Consider the following 22,545-nt stretch of genomic DNA (forward strand, 5'->3'; position numbering starts at 1 on the left):
CAAATACGTCACTGTGGCACTGAAGTGTATTCTTACCAATGGACATAGCATTATTTTCACTGTAATCTGAATGAACAACTTATATTTCACTTACAGCTCTAACAAGTAAATTGTATGCATTCTGCTTCCCAAATAACAAGATATTAAACTGTACAATGCTCTTCATGGTCTAATCTCTTGAAAATGGTAATTTAGATACTATCAATTTTATTTTTCTAATATTCTCACCCCTTACACCTAGCATCCTACATCAACTGTGTATAACAGTGGGCAAAAGAGAGCCACTATCCAATACGTACAATGAAACAGACAAGCCATATAAGCCCTCCAGTCACAGCAGCACAGAATCCTCTGAAGTTGTATCTTATAAGTCAGCCATATTTTACATTTTTGATTTATCTAATGTACCATTTTCAAGACTCCTGAAAAACCTACAGTGAAGTCTTACAAACTATTTAAAGGAACAGGCAGGAAAACATATATTTAATCTTTTTATTAATTTTCATCAGTCTTTTCATCTACTAAGATAAAAAAAAACTACATTATAAGTGTAGGTTGGTTAGACAGGAAGAATCATAGCTTCAAATATTCACAGAGTATTATCAGAAATGTTTCATCTAGAGTTCTGCACTGAAAAGGAATAAACCATAACTATGACTTATATATCCTGTATTCAAGGGAGCATAGCTTCCTCCCTTCTTCTTGTTTCAGCTTTTCCCAGTTAGGGGTCGCCACAGCGGAGCACCTGTCCGCTCATGACTGGCAGTGGAGTTTTACAGTGTCGAGTTGCCAGTCCGGCGCCCAACCTTCCACAGAAGATGCATACACTCATGCCTAGGGCCAATTTAGAGTGTCCAATCCATCTACAGCATGTCTTTGGAATGTGGGAGGAAACCGGAACACCAGGAGGAAACCCACACGACCACAGGAGGACATGCAGACTCCGCACAGAAGGCACCCCAGCTGAGGAGCAAACCAGAGAACCTGTTGCTGTGAGGCAACGCTAACCATTGCACCACCGCGGCTGCCTGGAGCATAACTTCTTCTCAAATGTCCTAAATGACTGAAACACACAAAAAAATTGATCCACACAAGATAAAAAAAAAATGTCAAAAACACATTTTTTGCAGGAAGACAAGCCGTCCTGCATCTCCTCACATTCCTTGCTAATTATACACACCGACACCAAGATCGCACTGCAATGGGGCATGGGCATATGTCCCGATCCCTATTATGCTGAGATCTCATAGTGAAAAAGCCGTCACTTTTAATCAGTTGTACCAGCTTTTTCACTCATCAGTGAAGAATCCCAGCAATGAAAGACAGCACCCATGTTCGGATTTTCATCTGTGGACTAGAGGAACTAGCTGGGGAGGGATAGAAGTGATAAGGCACCTGTCTACCCACCTTTATAGGTTGAAGAATTTGGGAATGCTTACTCTACTCTTGATTCCTGCCGAGGACCAAAGATGGGACACAGGCTCTTACCTATAGAGGGGGCAGGGCTTTCTAAGGGGCTACATCACTCACTGAATTAGACGGCAACTCCTTGCAAAAGCTCATTGCGCACCTACCTTTTGTGCAATTATGGGCATACCCAAGTGAAAATGGTAGGGGTAAGAAAAAAACATCTTAAGTTTTGATTCTTGCCTAGATGACAGACTTGCCACAGCTTCACTCCTGCCACATTAGGTGATAGGATTAAGGAACAGCTCTGCTGCAATGATCAGATGGTCAGAAAGTATGACTTAAAAAAAACAGCAACAACTAAACAAACTATGCACCTTTCCAAACACCAAAATGAGCTTTCAAGCTTTTAATATCCATTCCTCAAGTCAGAATAAAATGTATTATTCCATGAGGTTGAAGGATGGTTCAGAAACTTTCTAGCAGTATTCCATGAAGATAGTTCATTTGTGTAAAATCTTACCATAACAGTGGATATGCTTCTTTTAACTGTTGGGGTATTCTTTACTAGAGGGATCTCCCGCCCAGAACAACCCGACTTTCAGCCAGTATACCAAATCCTTAAGATCTTGTATGTGCCGTATGCCACACACATGCTCTCTGTACAAGAAATAGGGCATAAAAGTGACATACAGATGCAGTTACACAAAACTGATGAATGGATGCTTCACAGAGCTGTGTTTCTGTACAATGTTCATCACTGTGGTATTCTGCAGATAGATCATTTTGCTTCCATCTGAACAGGCAGCAACCTCTCTTCTGTTCTAGTGCCATGCCATCTGGCATGGAAGATGGATACCCTTCCTTTTCCTTTGAAGGGGGATATTTCTGTATGCTTTCCCTCCTCTTCCCATACTTCCAAGAATCCTGCAGAAGATTCAGTTGGACTCTCCAAAAATCTTGCTAGTGACTCACTTTTAGCCAAGACAGCACTAGTTCCCCCTCAACGCATCTGGCCAGAGGCAATCAGCACAAGTTACCTCACTGGTTGGACCTCCTCATACAGGACAAGGGGTCTCTCATCCATCCTCACTTGTCCATTCTTCAACTGACACTGTAGGTGACAGGGTTTTCATCTCTTTCAGGCACCTCTTTTCTGAGGACATGCTGAGCATTTTACAGGAGGTAAGGAAACACTCAACCAGAAAAAATTATATGTCTAAATGGCAAAGATTTTCTGTCTGGTACTATGTTCGTAACCAGTACCCTTAATTCAGTGGGGTCCCCCTTTGGTCCTCTGTTATTTGTGTGAGTTCCTCCAGCTTGGTCTATTCTCCTGTGAAGGCCCATTTGTCAGTCATTTCTACTTGCCTGCCCTTGAATCCTCCTTTGGCTTCTCATTTTCATATCAAACAATTTCTTAAAGGCATCCTGTATTTTAGGTCTATTCCTCCTCCTTGAAAAAAAATGACTCAGGCTCCTTTTGAGCCTGCAGTTTCTGCTTCTTTGCAACATTGTACCTGAAAACTGTTTTGTTGAGGGCTCTTACTTTTGCCTACAGGATTTCTGAGCTCCAGGTCCTTATAGTCATTCCTTGTTTTTTGTTTTTGTACAGGGACAGGGTGTTCCTTCGTACAAATCCTTCTTTTATGCCCAATGAAGTAAATGAGTTGTCGTTGAATCAGTCAGTAGAACTCCCTTCCTTTTTCTCTTCTCCTCAGTCTGCTAGTAAAAGTCTGACCAGCTCTTCGTTTCCTTCCATCCCAGGACATTTATTGACTGTTTCTAAACAAACCATCTCCTCCTGGATATCTAAGGCCATTACTTTTTCTTATTCTTTTCATGGAAAATCGTCTGCTTCTGTTAGAGCTCATTCCACTAGGGCTGTTGCCTCTTCTGGTGCTTTCTTCAAGGGGTTGGACACCAGTTCTATTCTTGAAGTTGCTATTGTCCTTCAGTGCATACCTTTACTAAGCATTAAAAGTTGGATATGGCTTCTAGGGCCAGAGCAGATTTTGCAAGAACCATTTTGTATGGGGTTTGTTCAGGGTTCTTCTCAGCCTTCCACCTTCCATTCTGTTTCTTGAGATTTTTTTATTCACCCTACAGTAAAGAATACTGAGTGATATAGAAGGACATAGTAATGTTGGTTGGTAAGTCTTATCATAACAGTGGATGCCCTTCTCTTCACTGTTGCAGTATTTGCTCTTCTCCTCCAACCATTTGTTTGCTCTGTTTCTTGTTTTGGATTCCCTTCTGGCTGAGGGTCCCTTTTTCTTCTCTATTTTCTCCTTCTGGATATACATGGACTCCTTTGTCCTATGGGGACTGTTCTCTATTGGTACAGTTCAGTCTTGGGTAACTGTGCCCGCATGTCACTTTTATGCCCTACATCCTATGTGGGAGCATGTGTGTCATGTACAGCGCATACAAGATCATAATGCTCTGGGATACTGGCCGAATGTTGGGCTGCTCCGGGTGGAAGATCCCTATAGTAAAGAATGCTGCAATAGTGATATAGAAGGACATCTGTAGTTGTGGAGGTTTCCCTGCATAGCAAACAGATTTGCAGGACTAGATTCAGAAGGGTCTTCATCTGTGTATAATTTCAAAGCACTGACAGTACAAAAAGGAAGCAAAAATAAAATGTTTATCTTACATTTACAGCACAACTCAAGGAAATAATATTCAGATATGGATAAAAGTCCAGGTTGCAGCATCACAGATCCCTTGTAGAGAAACCCCCTCAAAAGCAGAAAGTGGAGGTAGCAACAGCCTATGTCAAACTAGCTTTCACAGGAGCTGAGAAAATCTTCTCAAATGGGCATAAAGAGAGTAAAATAAGGTCAACAAGGAATGTTTAGTGAAATAACCCCTACTCTTCTTGAAACAACTGGAAGAAGAAGTTATGTCTTACCATAACGTTCCATCTGAGTTGTTGATCTTCTTCCATTCATCGCTGATGGGTACGGTTCCGAACCCTTGGAACCGAGTCGGCCAAATACCAAGCTAGCATACACCAAACTCTCGAGCCACGCTGCTACCCACAATGCCCTTCATCCCATACCTCAGATCGAGTTTGCAAAACATATAGTAGAAACATGTATTTGAAACAGAAATAAAGGCAGAGGCCATCTCTGCGCAAACACCCTAACACACCAAAATGACCCGAAGATCCGCCAGGAGCGTTTGGCGGGGGAAGGTGTAATGAATAGAAGAAGATCAACAACTCAGATGGAACGTTATGGTAAGACATAACTTCTTTATCTGAAGTTGTTAATCTTCTTCCATTCCTCACTGATGGGACCAAGTCCCTAGCTACTACAGAATCTGGGTGGCCCTCATGGAAGAACATTCCGGAGAACCATAGAGCCATAAGCAGCTCTTCCCCCTGGAGATCAGATCCAATTTGTAATGCTTGTTAAAGGTATGGGGTTTAGCCGAAGTGGCGGCTGCACAAATATCATCCATGAAAGCCCTAGCATGAAAGGCGACAGAAGCGGCCACAGCTCTAGTGGAATGAGGTTTAATGTGGCCAGGAGCTGATTCCTCCTCCAGAGAATAAACAAAGGAGATGCAATCCCTAAGCCATTTAGACAAGGTAACCTTAGACACTGCTGATCCCATTCTAGAGCCCACAAAGGCAACAAAAAGCTGATCTGACTTACGAAATGACTTTGTCCTGTCCAAATAAAAATGTAACTGCCTGTGGACATCCAAGGAATGGAGACAGTATTCCCCTTTGTTGGTATAATTAGGGAAAAACACGGGCAACTCAATGGAATGATTAATAGAGAATTCCGAAACCACCTTGGGTAAGAAAGTGGGATTGGTGCAAAGTGATACTCTGTCCTTATGGAAAATCGAATAAGGACTCGATGCATAATGCTTGCAGCTCTGATACACGTGTGGCTGAAGTACCCGCCAACAGAAACAAGGTCTTCCAGGACAGAAATTTCACATCACAGGTTGCAGCCGGCTCGAAGGGAGGTAGAGCCAAAGTTTGAAGCACCCTAGACAGATTCCATGATTCCACAGGTTGCCTAATGGGAGGTCTAGAATGAAAAATCCCCTTCAAAAAGGTCTTGCACAGACGAGAAGATATAAAAGGAATTCTGTCTGAACCATCATGGAAATTGGAGATGGCAGCTTGATGCACCCGAATCGTGGATGCAGAAGTCCCGTTAAGGAAAAGATCGGTCAGGTATTGAAGAACCGTAGCTACTGGAACAGAGACAGGATCCAAAGACCGCTCATGTGCCCACAAGGAAAAGCGTTTCCACTTGTCTTTGTAAAGTTTTCTAGTAGCAGGTTTATGGGAGGCCAAAATTATATTTTGTACCGGAGAAGACAGTGATTCAAGCCTGGCTACTAACAGAAGTGGAGCAACCTAGCTGTCAGTTTCAGCGTGGTCAGATTTGGAGACGACAACCCTTGGGGGTGAGAAATGAGATCCTGATGGAAGTCCAGGATCCAAGGAGGTCGGAGCAGGTGTGGCTGAAAGAAGGGGAACCAAACCTGTCAAGGCCAGAATGGAGCAATGAGAATCATTCTGCTTCTCAACAGAGTAGCTTTCCTTAGTATCAAGGGGATGGGAGGATAAGCGTACAGGAGACCCGCGGGCCAATTGTGAGTCCGAGCATCTCTCGGGGACTCCCCGTGTGGAAGAAAGAGGGCAAAGTAGTTGCTGCACTTCGTATTGGAGGGGGAGGCAAACAGATCGCAGCAAGGCCGGCCCCAGCGGCTGAAAATTTCCTCCGTCACACTCAGGTTGAGACACCACTCGTGAGGAAGCAGGATGCATCTGCTCAGCCTGCCCGCAATCATGTTGGAACTCCCCAGGATGTGTGCAGCAATCAGGAAATGGTTGGAAGCTATCGCCCACTGCCAAATTCTCATAGCTAGGGTAAGATCTGGTCCCTCCCTGCTTGTTGACGTACCAGACTACAGACATGTTGTCGGACTGGATAGCAATCGGTCCAAGAGGAAGAAGAGGATGAAGAGCTCATAACACCAGTAACACAGCTTTGAGTTCTAGAATGTTGATATGTAAGTCAACTTCTAGAGGAGACCACGTGCCTTGAACAGATTTTCCCTGAAAGTTCCCCCCCATCACGGAAGCGTCTGTAGTCACCATGGCATTGGGCTGAAGAGGTTGAAAGGGGCGACACCAAAGACTTTCGTCCATTCTCATCCACCAGAGGAGATCCTGTTTGCAGAGATCGGTGATGAGGATTAGAGCGTTCAAGGGGTGATTATTGCATATCCACTGAGTTTGAAGAAGCCACTGTAACAGGCGCATAGTATGTCTGGCCAACGGAACAATGAGAATGGAACCCAGAGCCTGCAGAACTTCCCTTGCAGACACTTACCTGCGGTCGAGTATCACTTGCACTTGGGTTCTCAGTCTTAAGAGTTTGTGATGAGGAAGAGATATTAGGCCGAGCTGAGTGTTGAACATAGCCCCTATGAATTCCAGTTGTTGTGAGGGCTGAAGGTTTGATTTTTCCCAATTGATAGTAATGCCCACAGACTCCACCAGAGACAGAGTGTAGCGAAGGGCCCTGGTCAGTAGATGCTCGGTGGGGGCAGAGAGGAGCCAATCGTCCAGATAAGGAAACACCTGGAATCCGTGAAGTCTCAAGTGAGCTGTCACCACAGCTAGACATTTCGTGAACACTCTGGGAGCCGTCGAGAGACCAAAAGGCAGGGCTCTGAATTGAAAATGATTGGTTCCCAACCGGTAGCACAGAAGTCTCCTGGAATGTTTGTCCATTTTGATGTGGTAATACGCATCCCGGAAATCTAGAGAACACATCCACACACCCTCCCGTAGGCATGGAGGGATGGACTGAATAGTGACAATGCGGAACTTGGTCTGTATGACTGACTCATTCAAACGAATGAGATCCAGGATGGGCCTCCAGTCCCCCATCTTTTTTGGCACCAAAAAGAGTCTGGAGTAGAACCCTAATCCCCATTGATCTGGGGGGACCTTTTGGATGACTCGCTTTAGAAGAAGCTTCTTGATTTCGGAAGTTGTCTCCTCCCTTTGACTGGGTGGTATGTCAGGGAAGGGAGAAATGAGGTCTTGGAAAGGATTTGAGGGGAATGAGATAGCCTCTGGTGATCATTCTCTGCACCCATAGATCATCGGTAATGGAGGACCAGGCTGTTTGGTGCAGAGAGAAACTCGTCCCGACTGCTTCCAGAGGAAAGCAATTGGGCAATGCTTCAGGAGCGCTGATTGGCTCTACTGGAGAAAGAATCTCTGGAGCCCCGATTCCGGTAACCCCCTCTGCCCCTAAAGGGGCGTCTTCCACCGTCGGACCCCCCCCCCCTCTGCCTCTGGAGGAGTCCTCGCCACATGCATCACAAAAGAAACCTTGCGACTTCTTGTGCCACAACTTTCCACTCCTCTGGTTCCTGGAGAAGGAATACTGAGGTTTGGAGAAGCACAGGCCCACGGCAGACAAGGTCTTTCTGTCCTGCTCGCACCTGGCCAAAGTATCCTTGACCTTAGAACCAAAGAGCGTGGAGGGCTCAATAGGGGTGTTCAAAAAGGAAGACTTGAAGGAATCCGGTAGGTCAGAAATGCGCATCCAGCCCTGACGTCGAACAACCACACCAGCACCTGCTGCTCTAGCTGCTCCTTCAGTTGCGTGGGAGAGCAACCTCATGGAGGAATTCAAAATCGCTTCAAGGGTAGCAAGTTGGGAAGCCACTTTGTCACATGCTCCATCCGACACGACCTGCGAGGCTACCAGAGAGTTCGGAAATAAGGTCTCTCTGGAGTCTTGTAAAGTGTGCGAGGAAATTCAGCGAACGTATGGCAAAGGTCGCTGCAGCAAAAACACGCTTCCCTAACCTGTCCACCGACGGGACTCCCTGATGGGTGGATGAACAGCAAGACACTCTTCCGCCAGGCCCTTTTTTGTGGCCGCCACCACCACAGCGTCTAATGGCAAGCCTTTCGACCAATGGGGTTGATCCTCTGGAGGAAAAAGTACTTTGTCTGATCTCCTGGGGATAGCTTTGACTGAATCCGGACTCTTCCACGCTCGCTGCACGATGAATCTGACTAACTCATCTACAGGAGGGGGTCACCCAGGAAGTAGTGAGCCGGGAACGGAAAGCCTGTAGGAATACAGATTCCTCTGGGGAAGGGGTGGAAGATTTCCAGTCACCCCCGCTGACTCAAAATCTTCAAGATATCCCCAAAGGAAACATTGTCAGGGGGTGATCTAGGGGAACCTTCCCCATCATTGTAATCTGTATCCTCAGTAAGGGACTCTTCAGGTGAGTCCATGTGTTTTCTTTTGCACACCCTCTTCCGAGGGGGCTCTTCGGTGGGGATGCCCAAAGAGGCCTCGGAAAGGAGGGCGCTTTGGATTAGTGGTCCCCTGCTAAGGGCCGGCGATGGCTGAGTTAGGGGAGGAACCAAAGGCGGAGCTGAAGGAGGGGGATTGCTAGCCGCCAGTGCTCTTTCCATAATTCGGAAGGCGGGCCCACCCGAAGAGGGATCGGAGCCCAGAACCGAAGAGGACTGAATCGGAACTGAGGTCACACCCCATTCCGAATGGCCCACCTCCGAGACTGGAGTTTGAGAGGGGTTCATTGCAGATATAACTCTCGGATCTGACATGGGAACCGAAAAGGCCATCTGTGAAGGGGCCGAAACCGAATATTCCACCCCTGAAGCAAGGGGTTGAGTAAGGTGGGATGCCATCAGAACTGACACCCACCAGGGCTTAGATGCTTCAGGCATCATAGTAGTCGGTGCCGAAGGAAGGGGTCCCATTGAAAGCAATGGGCAAGGGGGCCTTGGAACCGAAGGATCCCCATCAAGAGAATACGGAGGAGTTGAAGGACGAAAAATCCCAACACCTGGAGCGGAACAGGGTCTGGAGATTCCTCTTACAGTTAAGTCAGTACCTGATCCACGAGACGAACAATGTCTATTTCAGACACACTCCTGGCAGACCTAACCGATATCCCGGAAGGGGATTCAGGCCGGTCCAGAAAGGGACTGTAGGTTTGTCCAGCAAACGGATCCACAGAAGAGGAATACCTGGTCCGTGGTAAGGAACTCAACGGAGCTGAGGATTCTGATTTCAACTGCATAAACGGTAAGGTTGGCACTGAGAGGGGACTCGGAGCCAAAGTCACAATCAGGGTAGTAGTCAAAATCGGATCAGAGGTTGGAGCCAGTGTCTGTAAAGGTGAGGTCGGTGCAGAGGTGTCCAAAACCAGACTGGTCAGAACCGAAGTAATCAACGGTTCAGTAGTCGTCGGTGCTGAGCCCGGAACCGACAATTCAGACTTCCCAGAAACTGCATTCGGCGCCAAAATCGGTGGCACCGAGGCAGCGAGCTGATGCTCGGAGAAAGATCTACAGGCCTTAGATCGATGATTTTTGCCCCTGTCACCGGCCGGTGAAGAGGGGTCTGAGCGGGGACGCTTCTTGTCCTTGACTGGAGGGGTTGAGACCTCCGCATAAATAGCCTCCGAGAAAGGATAGGAAAGCAATCCTTTCAGAATCAATTTGTTATGCCGTTCTTTCAACGTCCATTGACTAAAACTCGCACAAATATCACATGGGGCGTCGCAGAAAGGTGCGAAACACCCAAACAATAAATGCATTAAATATGCAAGTTGCTGTTTGGTAATTTACCATGCAGTGTTTAAAACCTGAAGTACCCTTTTTCTCTGACATGCTAGCACTCACTCAGACAAAGGAGAGCGGGAGAGAAAGGCAAGACCACCAGCAATGGTATGAAGAGTTACCACGAGAGTGGTAAAAAGTAAGGAACAATGGTAAGAAAAGAAATACCTGTGGGTAGAGAGCCAGACTATGAGGAAAGACACTAGTAGAAAAATTAATGGAGAAATACCCAGTTTATATAAGTCAAAACTACTTAGCCATTTGAAATGATTATGCTATTTTAAATCAGCGTTTTTGTTGTTTCTAATGATAGAGCATCTGCATAAAATGTAAACTTTTTAAGTCTTTATTCAGTAATTTTAGTACATAGTTGCATTGATTCTGTCCTTTAAGTGGTCTAATTCTTAGAATATAACCCTGGTTGTCTTTTTTGGGATTGAAACTTAGAACTAGGGTGCATGAGTTCTGATTGCTTCCAAGAGGAAAGCAGGGTTTGTTTATTTATTTATTTTTAATTATTCAATTTAGTAACCAGGGCAGCTAGAACACTAATCCAAATGGACTGATTTCAGTCTCAGAACAAATATAAATTCATACAAACAAAATGCTTTGTGAAGACAGCAATGAATCAATTGCACTTAGTTGCCACTGTTGTCTGAGGCTTGAAACTCTTTTAAGCTAGGCCATTCCACTTCTGTTTCTGCCAATTTCAAAAACAGAGTTAAGTGGCTGAAAAAATCCTTGCTTTCCCACCCTGCTCTTCCCAGGTCTCTCTTATTGGCTGCTCCTTATGTTAATTTGACCATAAAACTCATTCCATCTCCTCATTCACTGGTTGTCATTAAATACAAAACTATCATTTTGTATAGTCACTCCCTTTAGATAAATACCCAGCCAACCAGTGCTGCCCTTGACTCTTTACCTGTCCTTACAAAACTGTCTTTGAAAACTCACCTCAGCTGTTCGTACTAAAAAGAGCACTAGAATATCAAAATGGAAGTTCCTCTCAAAGTGCTGAAGTATGAGTTACCCTTTCCTTCATATCTTCCTGCCTGTTTAGAGCATAGGTCAATACCAAGATCGAAATTCAGCCTGCGTGTTTCCCTTTTGTTGCCAGTCTTAAAGACCTTGGTATTTTTAGGTAGCGTAGTAACTGCCTTATGCTCACAGATAATGAACTCTTAATTCACACAAGAAATTTTGTTTCTGAAAGATGCAAATATTTAACAAACATGGAGGCCTCACTCTTACAAAAAAAAAAACAATGGACTGTGAGCAGCACACACAACTACCACACTCTACACGAACTTGTACTAAAATGAGTTATGCTCTGGCTGCAAAACATCATTGTCAAAGCTGCCTAAATCCACGAAGACTAGGTTTCAGCAAACATCCAGCACCACTTCACCTTGAGGAGCACTTTCAATAAAGTTAAACTGTCTCAAATCCAGTAAACTAGCCACTCTGCAGTTAGAAATGTTTTAGTGATCAGTGACTCTATAGGTAGGCACACTGATTCTCCTCTCATGAGGCTGGACAAAGACAGGGTAATACAGACATGTCTTTCAAGCATACCTCTCAAATTCTTAGTGCAAGAAATCTGGACAAAGCCTAAAATAATGAGGGAAAGGCCCAAACACAGGGACAGAATTTAAATAATGCTCTTATATGATCTGTGTTAACATGCATTTTCTGAAGAATATGAAGTCTAAAACTTAAACCTATGACATTATTGACTTCAACCGTCTCCGACTGGCCAAAAAGCCACAGATTTTCATGAGGAAAATATCAAAGATGAGAGGCAAAAGTCTGGACAGTTGAGAAGTATGTTTTTCAGGTGCCAATACCTCTAATAACACAAGGGTCCTAAATATGATTTAAGATAACAAATATAACTATGACATGGTGGTAGGTCCATGTGGTGGTGGGCACAAAACCCTAAGAGATATGCAGAGACATATCAGAGATCTCCATGCATGTCAAGATTCTGGTCCAGAGTGGAATCCTTTCTTCTCCAGAAATGATGAAAATATAATTGGCTTCAACAATTGGCTACATAGTTTGGGTCACTCCATGGGTTTCCAGTATGTGTCAGTATGGGACAAAATGTTCAACAATCCTACTTGCTTTGCAAAGGATATCCCACAGCCCTCATTCCATGGCTTCCTCATGAGTTCAGCTACTGAACAATCAAATGTAACTAATGTATCAAATCCAAAACAGGATCACATTAAGGTAGCCCTTGCACACTACCAAAATTCTCAACCACATACTGTCCAAGCTTGAAGTTCTACTACATTTCACATAATTTACATCTGTGTAAAAAACTTAAACTTGGTTTAAATTTTCAGAAAACACTCCTTTCATACCTGGCATTTGTGCTTCCTGTGGCTTCAGACACAATGACAACTTTGGGGTCGCCTCCATATTTGTTAGTCACAATATTTCCAAGGGACCAACAAATTGAACTCGCTGATCTCCAAATTACATAAAACAGGACGAAATATAAATTTATAGCCTGTTGCTGGGCACCTTCTATGCTCCATTATTTTTGGAGACTAACCCTGGATAAAATGAAGTATACCTTCAATGCAGGAAATGTTCTAAGATTTAACAAACTACCATGTTGTAAATTGTTAACAAATCCATTCAAGGCTATAGCATTATTTACCTGGTCCTTACAAATATAGCTTTTTTTGTACTCTTCCCTTGGTATCTCTTTCCCCGGTAAAATCAAATCATAAACTAGCTACGATCACCTTCTAAATCTTTCTCTAAAACCACTGAAACCAATATCTCATAACTGAAGTATTACTAAAGTACTAACCTTATTAAACTTTCTGATGAGGTTTCAAAATTCACTTACAGCAGCATCACTTCAGATTTTACTATGACGGGTAGCTTCAGAAATTAATTGTATGGCACTTACATAAGTGTATAGAACTGGCAGTCCCAACCAGCTCTAAATATAATGAAAATTCATAAACAAGCCACCATGGTGTCCACCAACATAAATAAACTCTACAGAAAGAGCAAAATAAAAATCAAAGTACATAGCAGATCAAAAGGCCCTTGTATTAAGGATAACTTGTAGTAAGGAAACCAATATCTCATAACTCAAGTGTTACTAACGTACTAACCTCATTAAACTTTCTGATGAGGTTTCAAAATTCACTTACTTTACTTACATAATACTTACTTGTATTAAGGATAACTTAAGAAAATTGACTTAAAACTTGAGAAAAGTTATTAGGTCTACTAAAGCAGCCCATGAACTTAGGTTAGTGAAGCTGAGGACAATTACAAGTCTTTCTCCAGCTATGTTAGAAAACTAAGAAATAACACCAAACACTGCTCAGAATTTATTCACAATGGCATCACCTAATCTGATCATGTATATACTAATAATGCACTAACAAACAAATTCAGTGTGAATTCCACCCCAAAGACAACTATCCAAAGACCACCTAGAATCTCTAAGACCCCCCCCCCCCAATCACTAAAGAACATGTACTGAAGGTGCTTTATTTTTATTTAAGTCTGGTAGAACAGTTATTTAACTGAAATAACCAAAAAAAACAAAGTTGAATCCCACTGTTTCTAAGATGGTAGCTGAGTCAAAGCTTAAGTGATTCCATAGGGGGCTGTGGAAATCAAAGTCAGACCTGTAGTACAACGAACTTGTCCACACGTTCTACCTTAGCAGCTAATTAGTATACTAATAATGTTGTACTAAGCATATAGTTTTGCATGTTCAAAAGTCTATGATATTATATAATGCTTTCTGTATTTCTCACTAAATTCCAGGGTGTTTCAAGGTCTTCAGTGAGGATGCTGCACACTGAAATAAAGACAGAGGCACTCGCTGAACTGCGCACCCAAATTCATTTCAACCATACATCTCCCAGCTTGGCAAGGTACACAATATCAGCCTACAAGATATACACACACAACAAACTGAGAGAACATCTAACAAAGCATAATATACAAATACACTTCTAGTCAAGTGAATATGGGACTTCAACTACAAAGCAAACAATCTGCACTACTGCTAAGCATAGATGAGATGTGGAACACAATACAACTTTCAAAACACTTTACAACTATGGAAATACTAAAGCATCAATACACCCAGCTCAGTTAACATTATTATTAACTTAGTACGTGTCAACGTTTATGCCATCTACAAAGCTATTACAGAAGGGTTATGTACCAAACCACAAGACAGACTCAAGGACTGTGTGTATGTAAGTGTTTGTGAGTAAATGCTTGTGAACTTTTCAAACAAGGAACACCTGTACATTGGTAGCAGTCTAGTCACAAACTGACATTCATACACTGTTTTCTGTCCCAAAATGAATATAGCCATTGCTAAAATGTCAAAGCGGAGACAAAATGGAATATGAAAATCAATTCAAATTCATCATCGGTTAGTTTATATAAAGTGAATCAAACAGCAATTGCACGATACAATACTGATACCAAAGAAAAAGGGATTAGGTGAAATAAAACTGGTTTTCAAGTTACTGCTCTTCACATTTATGAGTAGGATATCTTGGGTGAGAAGGCAAACAGAGACAAGAGACAACAATATACATGTTTTTGCTTGCTGCATACATTTGGCATATGCACACCAATGAGAGTACTCAGAAATGCTTACCTCTGACACTCTGCAGCATGCAGGACAAGATCCTCATTATTTTTAGCACTAATGGTCAGCTCATGTTCTGTCGAATTGAAAATGTCAAGAAGCAGATGACACTGTCGAATGCTGTTTGCAAAAAGTAAATAAAATTTATGACCGTCTCAGAATATTACACACTCATCAAGTTATGCTTTTTCATTCAGAAATGTAAGCTGTAATTGTAAAAATTATAAACAATTTAGCACATCTTCTTATCTTCGTAATACTGAATGTGGCAGAATTACTTATAAAGGCAGTTCGGAAACAACAATGTGATTCAACAAGAAATTCACAGATAACAAAAGAACATACCACATAGAGACTGCATGAGCTAAAACTTTAACACAAAAAGATAGTTCATAGGTTTCATAGGTTCATAGGTTTATACTAGGCTATCTGCCCTAAGGCATTTATAATCCTAGCCCAAAGTTTTGTGGCTTACGCCACCCCTTATATGAAAAAATACTGTACCCATTAGTTTGTTGTGCCTCTGTCCAGCAGTGACACAGAGATGATTCCCGGGGTAAACCTACGATCTCCCATCCACAGGTCAAGATTTCTCTTGAACAGAGCCAGCGAGGTGCTCTGCCTCACATGGACCGGGATTTTATTCCACAGCATAGGGAGTCTCTGAGTGATAAATCTATCCCTCCACCACGTCCTATTTATATCCGTGCTAAGGTTTAAGTCGCTTGCTCTAGTGGTTTTGTTGGATTTGGATTTTTTGAGGTGGAGCATGTCCATTAATTCCGGGTTGGACATGGCCTTGTATGTCAGGCACATGTCACCTCTGAGCAGACGGTATGCGAATGAATAGAGCTGGAGTTTCTTCAATCTGGCAGCATATGACAGATTTTGGAGTCCCTTTATCCTTTTGGTGAGGAACTTTTGGGGTCTCTCCAATTGCTGCAGATGTCGGGTGAGAAACATCCCGAATGGGGCATTGTACTCGATCATTGGTCTGATAAGTGAAGAGTACAGGGGAACAATGACCTCACTAGATCTGGATGTGAATCCCTTCATGATCAGGTGGGCAATGTAGAAGGTCTTTCTAACCACTTTAGCAACGTGAGTGTCAAAAGAAAGGCCACTGTCAACCTGGGTCCCCAGGTCCCTGATAACCTCTTCTGTGCTTAGTGGATTGCCACCTATATGGTAGCTTGGGGTTACCTTGTTTTTCCCGAGGCGGTATGACTATACATTTTTTGGCGTTTAACTTCAGGCCATGGCTCTGGCACCAGCTATCTGTTTCCGTGAGTCCCTTCTGAAGGATATCCGTGTCCGATGCACTTTCCACTATGGCGCCCAGTTTGCAGTAGTCTGCAAACTTTGTCAGCCAAAGTCCTCCCATGTTGGCCTGTACTTCTGAGAAGTAGATGCCAAACAATAGGGGGCCAAGGACCGAGCCCTGTGGGACACCACTTGTGACTGGCTTGGAGTCTGACATAGCGCCAGTGACTCTAACCCTGTGGGTTCTGTCCTTAAGCCAGTTTGCTACCCATCTTGTGACATATGGGTTTACATTTAAGCTGGTAAGTTTTTCTACAATACCCGAGTGGGGTATTGTGTCGAAAGCCTTTGCAAGGTCAAGGTAGGCTGGCTGTATGGACTGCCTTTCCCTCATCAATGGCCTTGGTGACTATTTCGAAGTCGTCGACCAAGTTCAAAAGGCATGATCTGCCCTTGACGAAGCCAAACTGGGTCGGGTCCAATGTCTGCAAGTCCCCTATATCTTTGTTTATGAGGTCCATTATGATCCTCTCCATAGCTTTGCAGACTAGACTTGTTAAGCTTATGGGGCGGTAATTACCAGGGTCCGTAGAGGCACTGCCTTTGTGGAGTGGGACCACAGTTGCCGTACGCCACTCCTTGGGCACGTATCCTGTGGTAAGGCTGAGATTAAACAGCTGCCTTATGTGCGGGTTTAATTCCTCATTTAGCTCGTGTAGCACACAGCCGGGGACACCATCCGATCCCATTGATGCTGTGTTTTCAGCTTTAGAGAGAGCAGCTTTCACCTGTGCATTTGAGATGTCTGGGAGGCTACACTCCACTGGGATAGTTATCTCTCCTTTAGGGGGGGAGAGGGGGGTGACGTTTGCACTGAACCTGTCTGCCAGTATGTTGGCAATGTCTGTGGGTTCAGTGATTTTTGTATCATTTTGGACTAATTCTGAGCATATCTGGGAGTTTCCACCCAGGTTCCTAACATAGCTCCCAAAGGCCTTATGCTTGTCCTTTGCATCCATGGCAATTTTTCTCTCAAAATTGGCCTTAGTTGATTTTATGAGTGCTCGTATTTTTACTAATAATGATCAGGGGTGACTTCCTCTTATGGATTTTGTTCTATCATGTAATAGCTTTCTCCTCTTATTGTAAAGTTTGTTAATGGCTGGGGTCCACCAGACTGGACATTTGCCGTTTGTGGAAAGAGTCTTGGTTTTATTTGGGATTGCCTGATCCATGCAGTCCTGGAGGTGTTCATAGAAGGCATTTGTAAGGGCTTCCGCAGCTTGGGTTGTGGTTTCCACTGGCTCAGGGGCCTTGAAGGATACCACACCAGTCTTGAGTAGTGTGAAATTTGCTTTAGAGAAGTTCTTCACTGTGGTCTTTTTTGTTTGGGGTGGGGGCGGGATGTGGATTTCCAGTGAGATTAGTTTATGATCAGATCTCACCAATGAGGGATATACTTCGTGTGGAGCATTTTGTCCCCATGTTTGTGATAATGAGATCTAGTATATTTTCTCCTCTCGTGGGAACAGTGACTAGCTGTTCCATGGCATTTGAATTTATGAACTCCAGGAACCATTGGGCTAGAAAGTTAGGGCTTGAGTAATGTTCCCAGTCTATATTCGGGTAGTTGAAGTCACCCAATATGATGGTGTTTGGAGATACATTTATACCCTCCAGTGACTTCAGGAAGGCTGTGTGGGGTTCCTGAGTTTGAGAGGGTGGCCTGTAGCATGCTACAATTTGTAGAGCAGTTTTGCCTATGGTTAGTTGCACCTGGATGGTTTCCGAAACTTCATGCATTGCCACCAACCTGGAGGTGTGGGTATCCTTTATGAATATGGATACACCCCCTCCTTTTGTGGTGTGGTCCAGGTTTTGGGGCTGGAACGCATGATATGAGGTAAAACCTAATAGTGCCGGGGTGCTCTCAGGAGCCTTGAACCAGGTTTCAGTTACAGCACAGACATCGATGTTCTCCATACTGAGAAGGGCCTAGAGTGCGTGCATTTTGAGATTTAGACTTCTGGCATTGAGCAGCATTACCCTCAGTTTCTCCCATTTTTGTTTTCTAGGGTGGTAGGTTTAGAATTTGAGCCTCGCCTAAAAAAGGCACTATGGGGGTGGCAAGAGCCTTAGCCAATATCCGGAATCCCAGGGGTGACAGGTGCAAGCCGTCCCTTGCGAAGCAGCGTGGCTTGTCAAGCATGTCATCCCAGGCAGACAGACACTGGATCCCCTTTGAATGACACAAGACATTAAGCCAATTGTTAAAGCTGATCATCTTGTCTCTATATTGTGGCATCATTCTTGGTGAAGGAAGGATACTGCTCAGGGTCAGGGTCATACCTGCCTGGGCTACATTTAATGGTTAATGTGCCACAAAACATTTTTCAAATTCCATGATGTATTTAGATGTGAATGGTATCTGCGGTGGTGGTGCTGCGGTAGCGCTGTCGCTTCACAGTAAGACACTGTGCGGTTCGACTCTCAGCTAGAGCATCTTCTGCGTGGAGACATGCGTGAATTGGTGTACCTTCGTTGAAGGTTGTGCGTTAGGGCTGGCAACTCAGCACGTAAAAATCAACTGCCAATCATTAGCGGACCGGAGTTCCGCTGTGGCGACCCCTAACTGGGAAAAGCCGAAAGACACAACAACAACAACAACATTTAGATGTGAATGGTAAGCAGATAAATATACACTGAAGAGCTAAACTCCAGTTTCAGCTACAACCTCAGAAATTTCAGTAGTCGAAAGCATCAATATTTTTCTAGGATTGTTACCTTGAAGGCAGATATAAAATACTCAATTTTTTTAAATAAGTAAATTTATCACAGACATTTCCAAAACTTTATTACAAAGGGGAGCAAATCCAAGGTCTGCCTTGGAAAGGAACAGGATCAGATTACTGTGAGGCAACAATGTGACAGTGTTATGCTCACAATCCTAAATTAGTGATTTAAAAAAAACACAGTAATATATGCTTTACCTGCAGTTACTAATTACAAGCAAACCTTTACCCTTAAATAGTGAATTCATACATCTGCAAAATAAAGACCGAGGAAAATGTCCTATTGAGCTAGGTTGCTGTACCAGTGGTTAAAAGCTCAACTGGTCTGTCAGTCAGTCAGTAGAGAGGAGAGATGCTTTAAAGGCAACATTTTAGTTTTGATGAGAAATACCAGGATACAAGATTCATGTTTCTTCTTCTTAGAAGCTAAAGTTTGCATTACGTTGCTCATATAAGTAGGGAACAAAAACGTCTGAAAAGGAAAGCCAGAAAACTGCTGAAGTTTCATGATGACACTAATAGGATGTTTTTGGAACTACACAGTAAAGCCCTTCCTTCATAGCAGCCTTAAAGAACATCTTCAAAAGTATAACCATCAAATACTTCACCAGGCTTAGCCTCCAGTACTTAATACTGCCTTAGTTAGGACCTATGGATGACACCCTTACTTGGCTCCATTTTCAGAGCACATTTAGAAGGCCTGAGCAATACCCACAATGACTTCAGAAAGATTTGTTAGTAATGGCATTTAAAAACAAATGATCTATAATGAATACAAATGTACAAGTGCCTCTTTTGGGGGCTACTAGAAAACATAGCTCTAACTTTTTGAGATTAAAAATATGGAAGTGGGAATTACTGAAATCAATTTGTATGATGCAGTTTATTCAGTCTGTTACTTTACTAGCTGAGCTGTTTATCAGTCAAATGTAAAATCTGTTTCTAAAGTAACAAAGTAGACTCAAAAGTGATTGCATAGACCAAGAATGGTAATTCTGTCCTTGCAAGTTATGGTTACTATGGAAGAGAAAAATTAACTCCATGTTTATGATTACCCTAAAACTGTAAAAATGAGGGCCTGATCACAGAGAATCTCCACCAGGACTTTACAGTTTAATTTGAACAAAATCTGTGCTATGACACAATTGCACAGTGTGGTCTACACCTTTTACCTCCTACAGCTGCTGGTCAGTTTTAGTTATTTCTGTGTCTTGGTTAGTTCTGTTGCACAATCTAGGTTTTTTTAACATAATGGAGCAAGTATTACTTTTACTGAGTATGATACGAATGGCACACATGGTGTATTCTTGGAGGCAAGAATTTTATGAACTTCTCAGACCTCCAATGTGCCAAATATTCTGAATGACAGACAATTATCATATACTGTGAATTTGCTCTTGTATCTAGTAGGCACAGACAGGAGGATGGTTCTCAACAAAGCCCAAATGTATTTGGTACATTATGATTTTTTTTTTTTTAAAACTTGACCTTTCTGGTCGGAATTCTGTTGGAAATAAGGTCCTGGGTGTCACAGAAGCTCACTATATATTACTGCAACAGAATACTGGAGCACTGCAGCAAACAAAGGAATTTAAAAACATGATCATACGCATAGTGAACAAGAATAGCATGATACATATATGGGACACAAAATGCTTATACGGGTATAGCAAGTATCCTTTGTCAAGGCCAATGGGTTGCAAACTTGAAATCACAACCAATGAACCTGGGTTATCTCCCAAATAACAGTATGCCTGCCAATAACCTATGCAATTCAAGATTAGATTAGTACTCTTACAATCCGATACTGGTCCGAAATGTGTTTTTCAATGCTATGTTGTGTAGATGCAGCCTAGGTTGGCCACAGTACACTTATACTGCATACAAAAGATGCATGCAGTCTAGGAAAATTTCATCCACTGCAGACACAAATCGCTGATAAAAACGAGAATGGAAAAGCAATAAAGTGAATCACTGTGATGAAGAAACTCTATACTCGCAAATATGGAAGCTGGTGATGTGAACATGTGGTCATTAAAAGTAAGGCTTTATTTATGCAAAGACATGAGTGAGGAAAAATGCATTTTACAAAACAGATAGCTTACATGTGAAATGTGGACCTCCCTGGGCTTGTGTATACGAACAAGAGTACAAGACAAGAACTTATTACACAGAATTATACCAAAGAGACACAGAAGTAGAAGTCAAAGAAAGGGACATGACTGAATAATCAAGTAGTAATCTATGTGTACCATAGTTAGTGCCATTGGCTGGGACTTCCCTACTGAGGAAGATGTGCAACGATGAGATAAACAGGGCAATGAGCCAACAAAATGCTCTGAAAATCTCAGGATCTGATGGACTCCCCATAGAGATATGTAAAAGGAAGGAATCATTCTCGATACGAATTTGGGGAAAACTCTTCAATAATAAATTATTGGGGGAGGAGGTGCCATTATCCTGTCAAAGCGTGATAAGTTTTAATTCCTAAGGAGGAAAAAGACCGGACTATCCCAGCCTTGTTTATGCCCATCTCAATACTAAACCAAGATTATAAGGTTTTCACAATAATCTTAGCTAATAGGTTAGCACAGAATGTACCTAAAGTGAAAAATATATATCAAAGTGGTTTTATAACTGGAAAGTAGACCATCAACAATATCAATAGGACCCTGATGATCCAAAAAGATACAGAAATCGATAACATTCCGCTAGTAATGATAAGACTAGAAGCAAAGAAGGCACTTGATAAAGTAAGACGGAAATTTTAGAAAAATCAATGGAAACTTTTGGATTCCCACAGAAGTGGATCTAATATTCAATCTCTATAGTGAGGCAACAGCCAACCTGATAAGTGGAGGTAGACTATCACAAGATTTCTGTTTCACGCAAGGCAGCAGGCAGGGATATCCACTTTCTCCCATCATTTTTGCATTATAATTGAAGCCATTAGCAGACAGAATAATGCAGGCAGATTTCAAAGGGTACCACTGGAAAAAGGCAAGTGAAAAAATTGCCCCCTTAGCAGATAAAGTCATACTCTACATTACTAATCCAGAAAGAGATATAGATTCATCATGGAGATTTTAGTTACCTTTAAAGGTATAGCAGGATGCAAGATAAAGATATCAAAGATTAAAGACACAGCAGTAACTTACATTCTCACTCATGAGTTAGTTCAGCAATTCCCTTATTTACAGAGAATGCATTACTTAGGAGTGTGGTTAAAGTCAGATTCAGACCAAGCGGCACTTGAGATGTGGAAACAAAAGTACAGTTTTGTACCTACCATAAATGTAGATGTTCGAGGATTCCCTTGCTGCAGTCCTGACAATTGGGTATAGGTCGCCGTCCCAGTCGGCCCCATACCAGAGAGTTGACGCCGCGTCGGTCATGGCCTTAGACCGACGCGTCAGCGTCAGGAGGTACTTTCGCTCCTGACGCTTATTTCTCAGTCTTTCTTTTCTTGACCCAGATGTCAGAAAAAGACAAGTCCCAAAACAACCCAAAAAAACAAACATGTACAATATATATATATATATATAAAAAAAAAAAAAAAAAAAAAGCATGTACCTCACCTACACACACACACAGAGACTGAGGGGGGGGAGGGGAGAGGAGGAGTAAGGATTGGAAAGCAACATCTACATTTATGGTAGGTACACAACTGTACTACGTTCTTCGTTCTCCCTTGCCTTTGCTGCAGCATTGCTGGAATTAGAATCCCCAAAGCAGAGGAGGAGCAGGGCAGACAACATGCCTATAAA

The 22,545-nt window shown here is 42.8% G+C and overlaps 1 protein-coding gene across 1 annotated transcript in view; it reads right to left on the minus strand.

Moving 5' to 3' along the window:
* The window catches only part of LOC122797753 (trafficking protein particle complex subunit 9-like), a 3,992,710-nt gene that overhangs the window by 805,254 nt on the left and 3,164,911 nt on the right, over positions 1–22,545 (minus strand). Inside the window, exon 19 of the mRNA XM_044066278.1 lies at positions 14,733–14,843. Coding sequence (XP_043922213.1) covers positions 14,733–14,843 — 111 coding nt within the window. The remainder of the gene's footprint in view (positions 1–14,732; positions 14,844–22,545) is intronic.

The sequence above is a fragment of the Protopterus annectens genome, chromosome 3.part1 (genome assembly GCF_019279795.1).
Source record: "Protopterus annectens isolate FY-2018-M chromosome 3.part1, PAN1.0, whole genome shotgun sequence".
In the NCBI taxonomy this organism is placed as follows: domain Eukaryota; kingdom Metazoa; phylum Chordata; order Ceratodontiformes; family Protopteridae; genus Protopterus; species Protopterus annectens.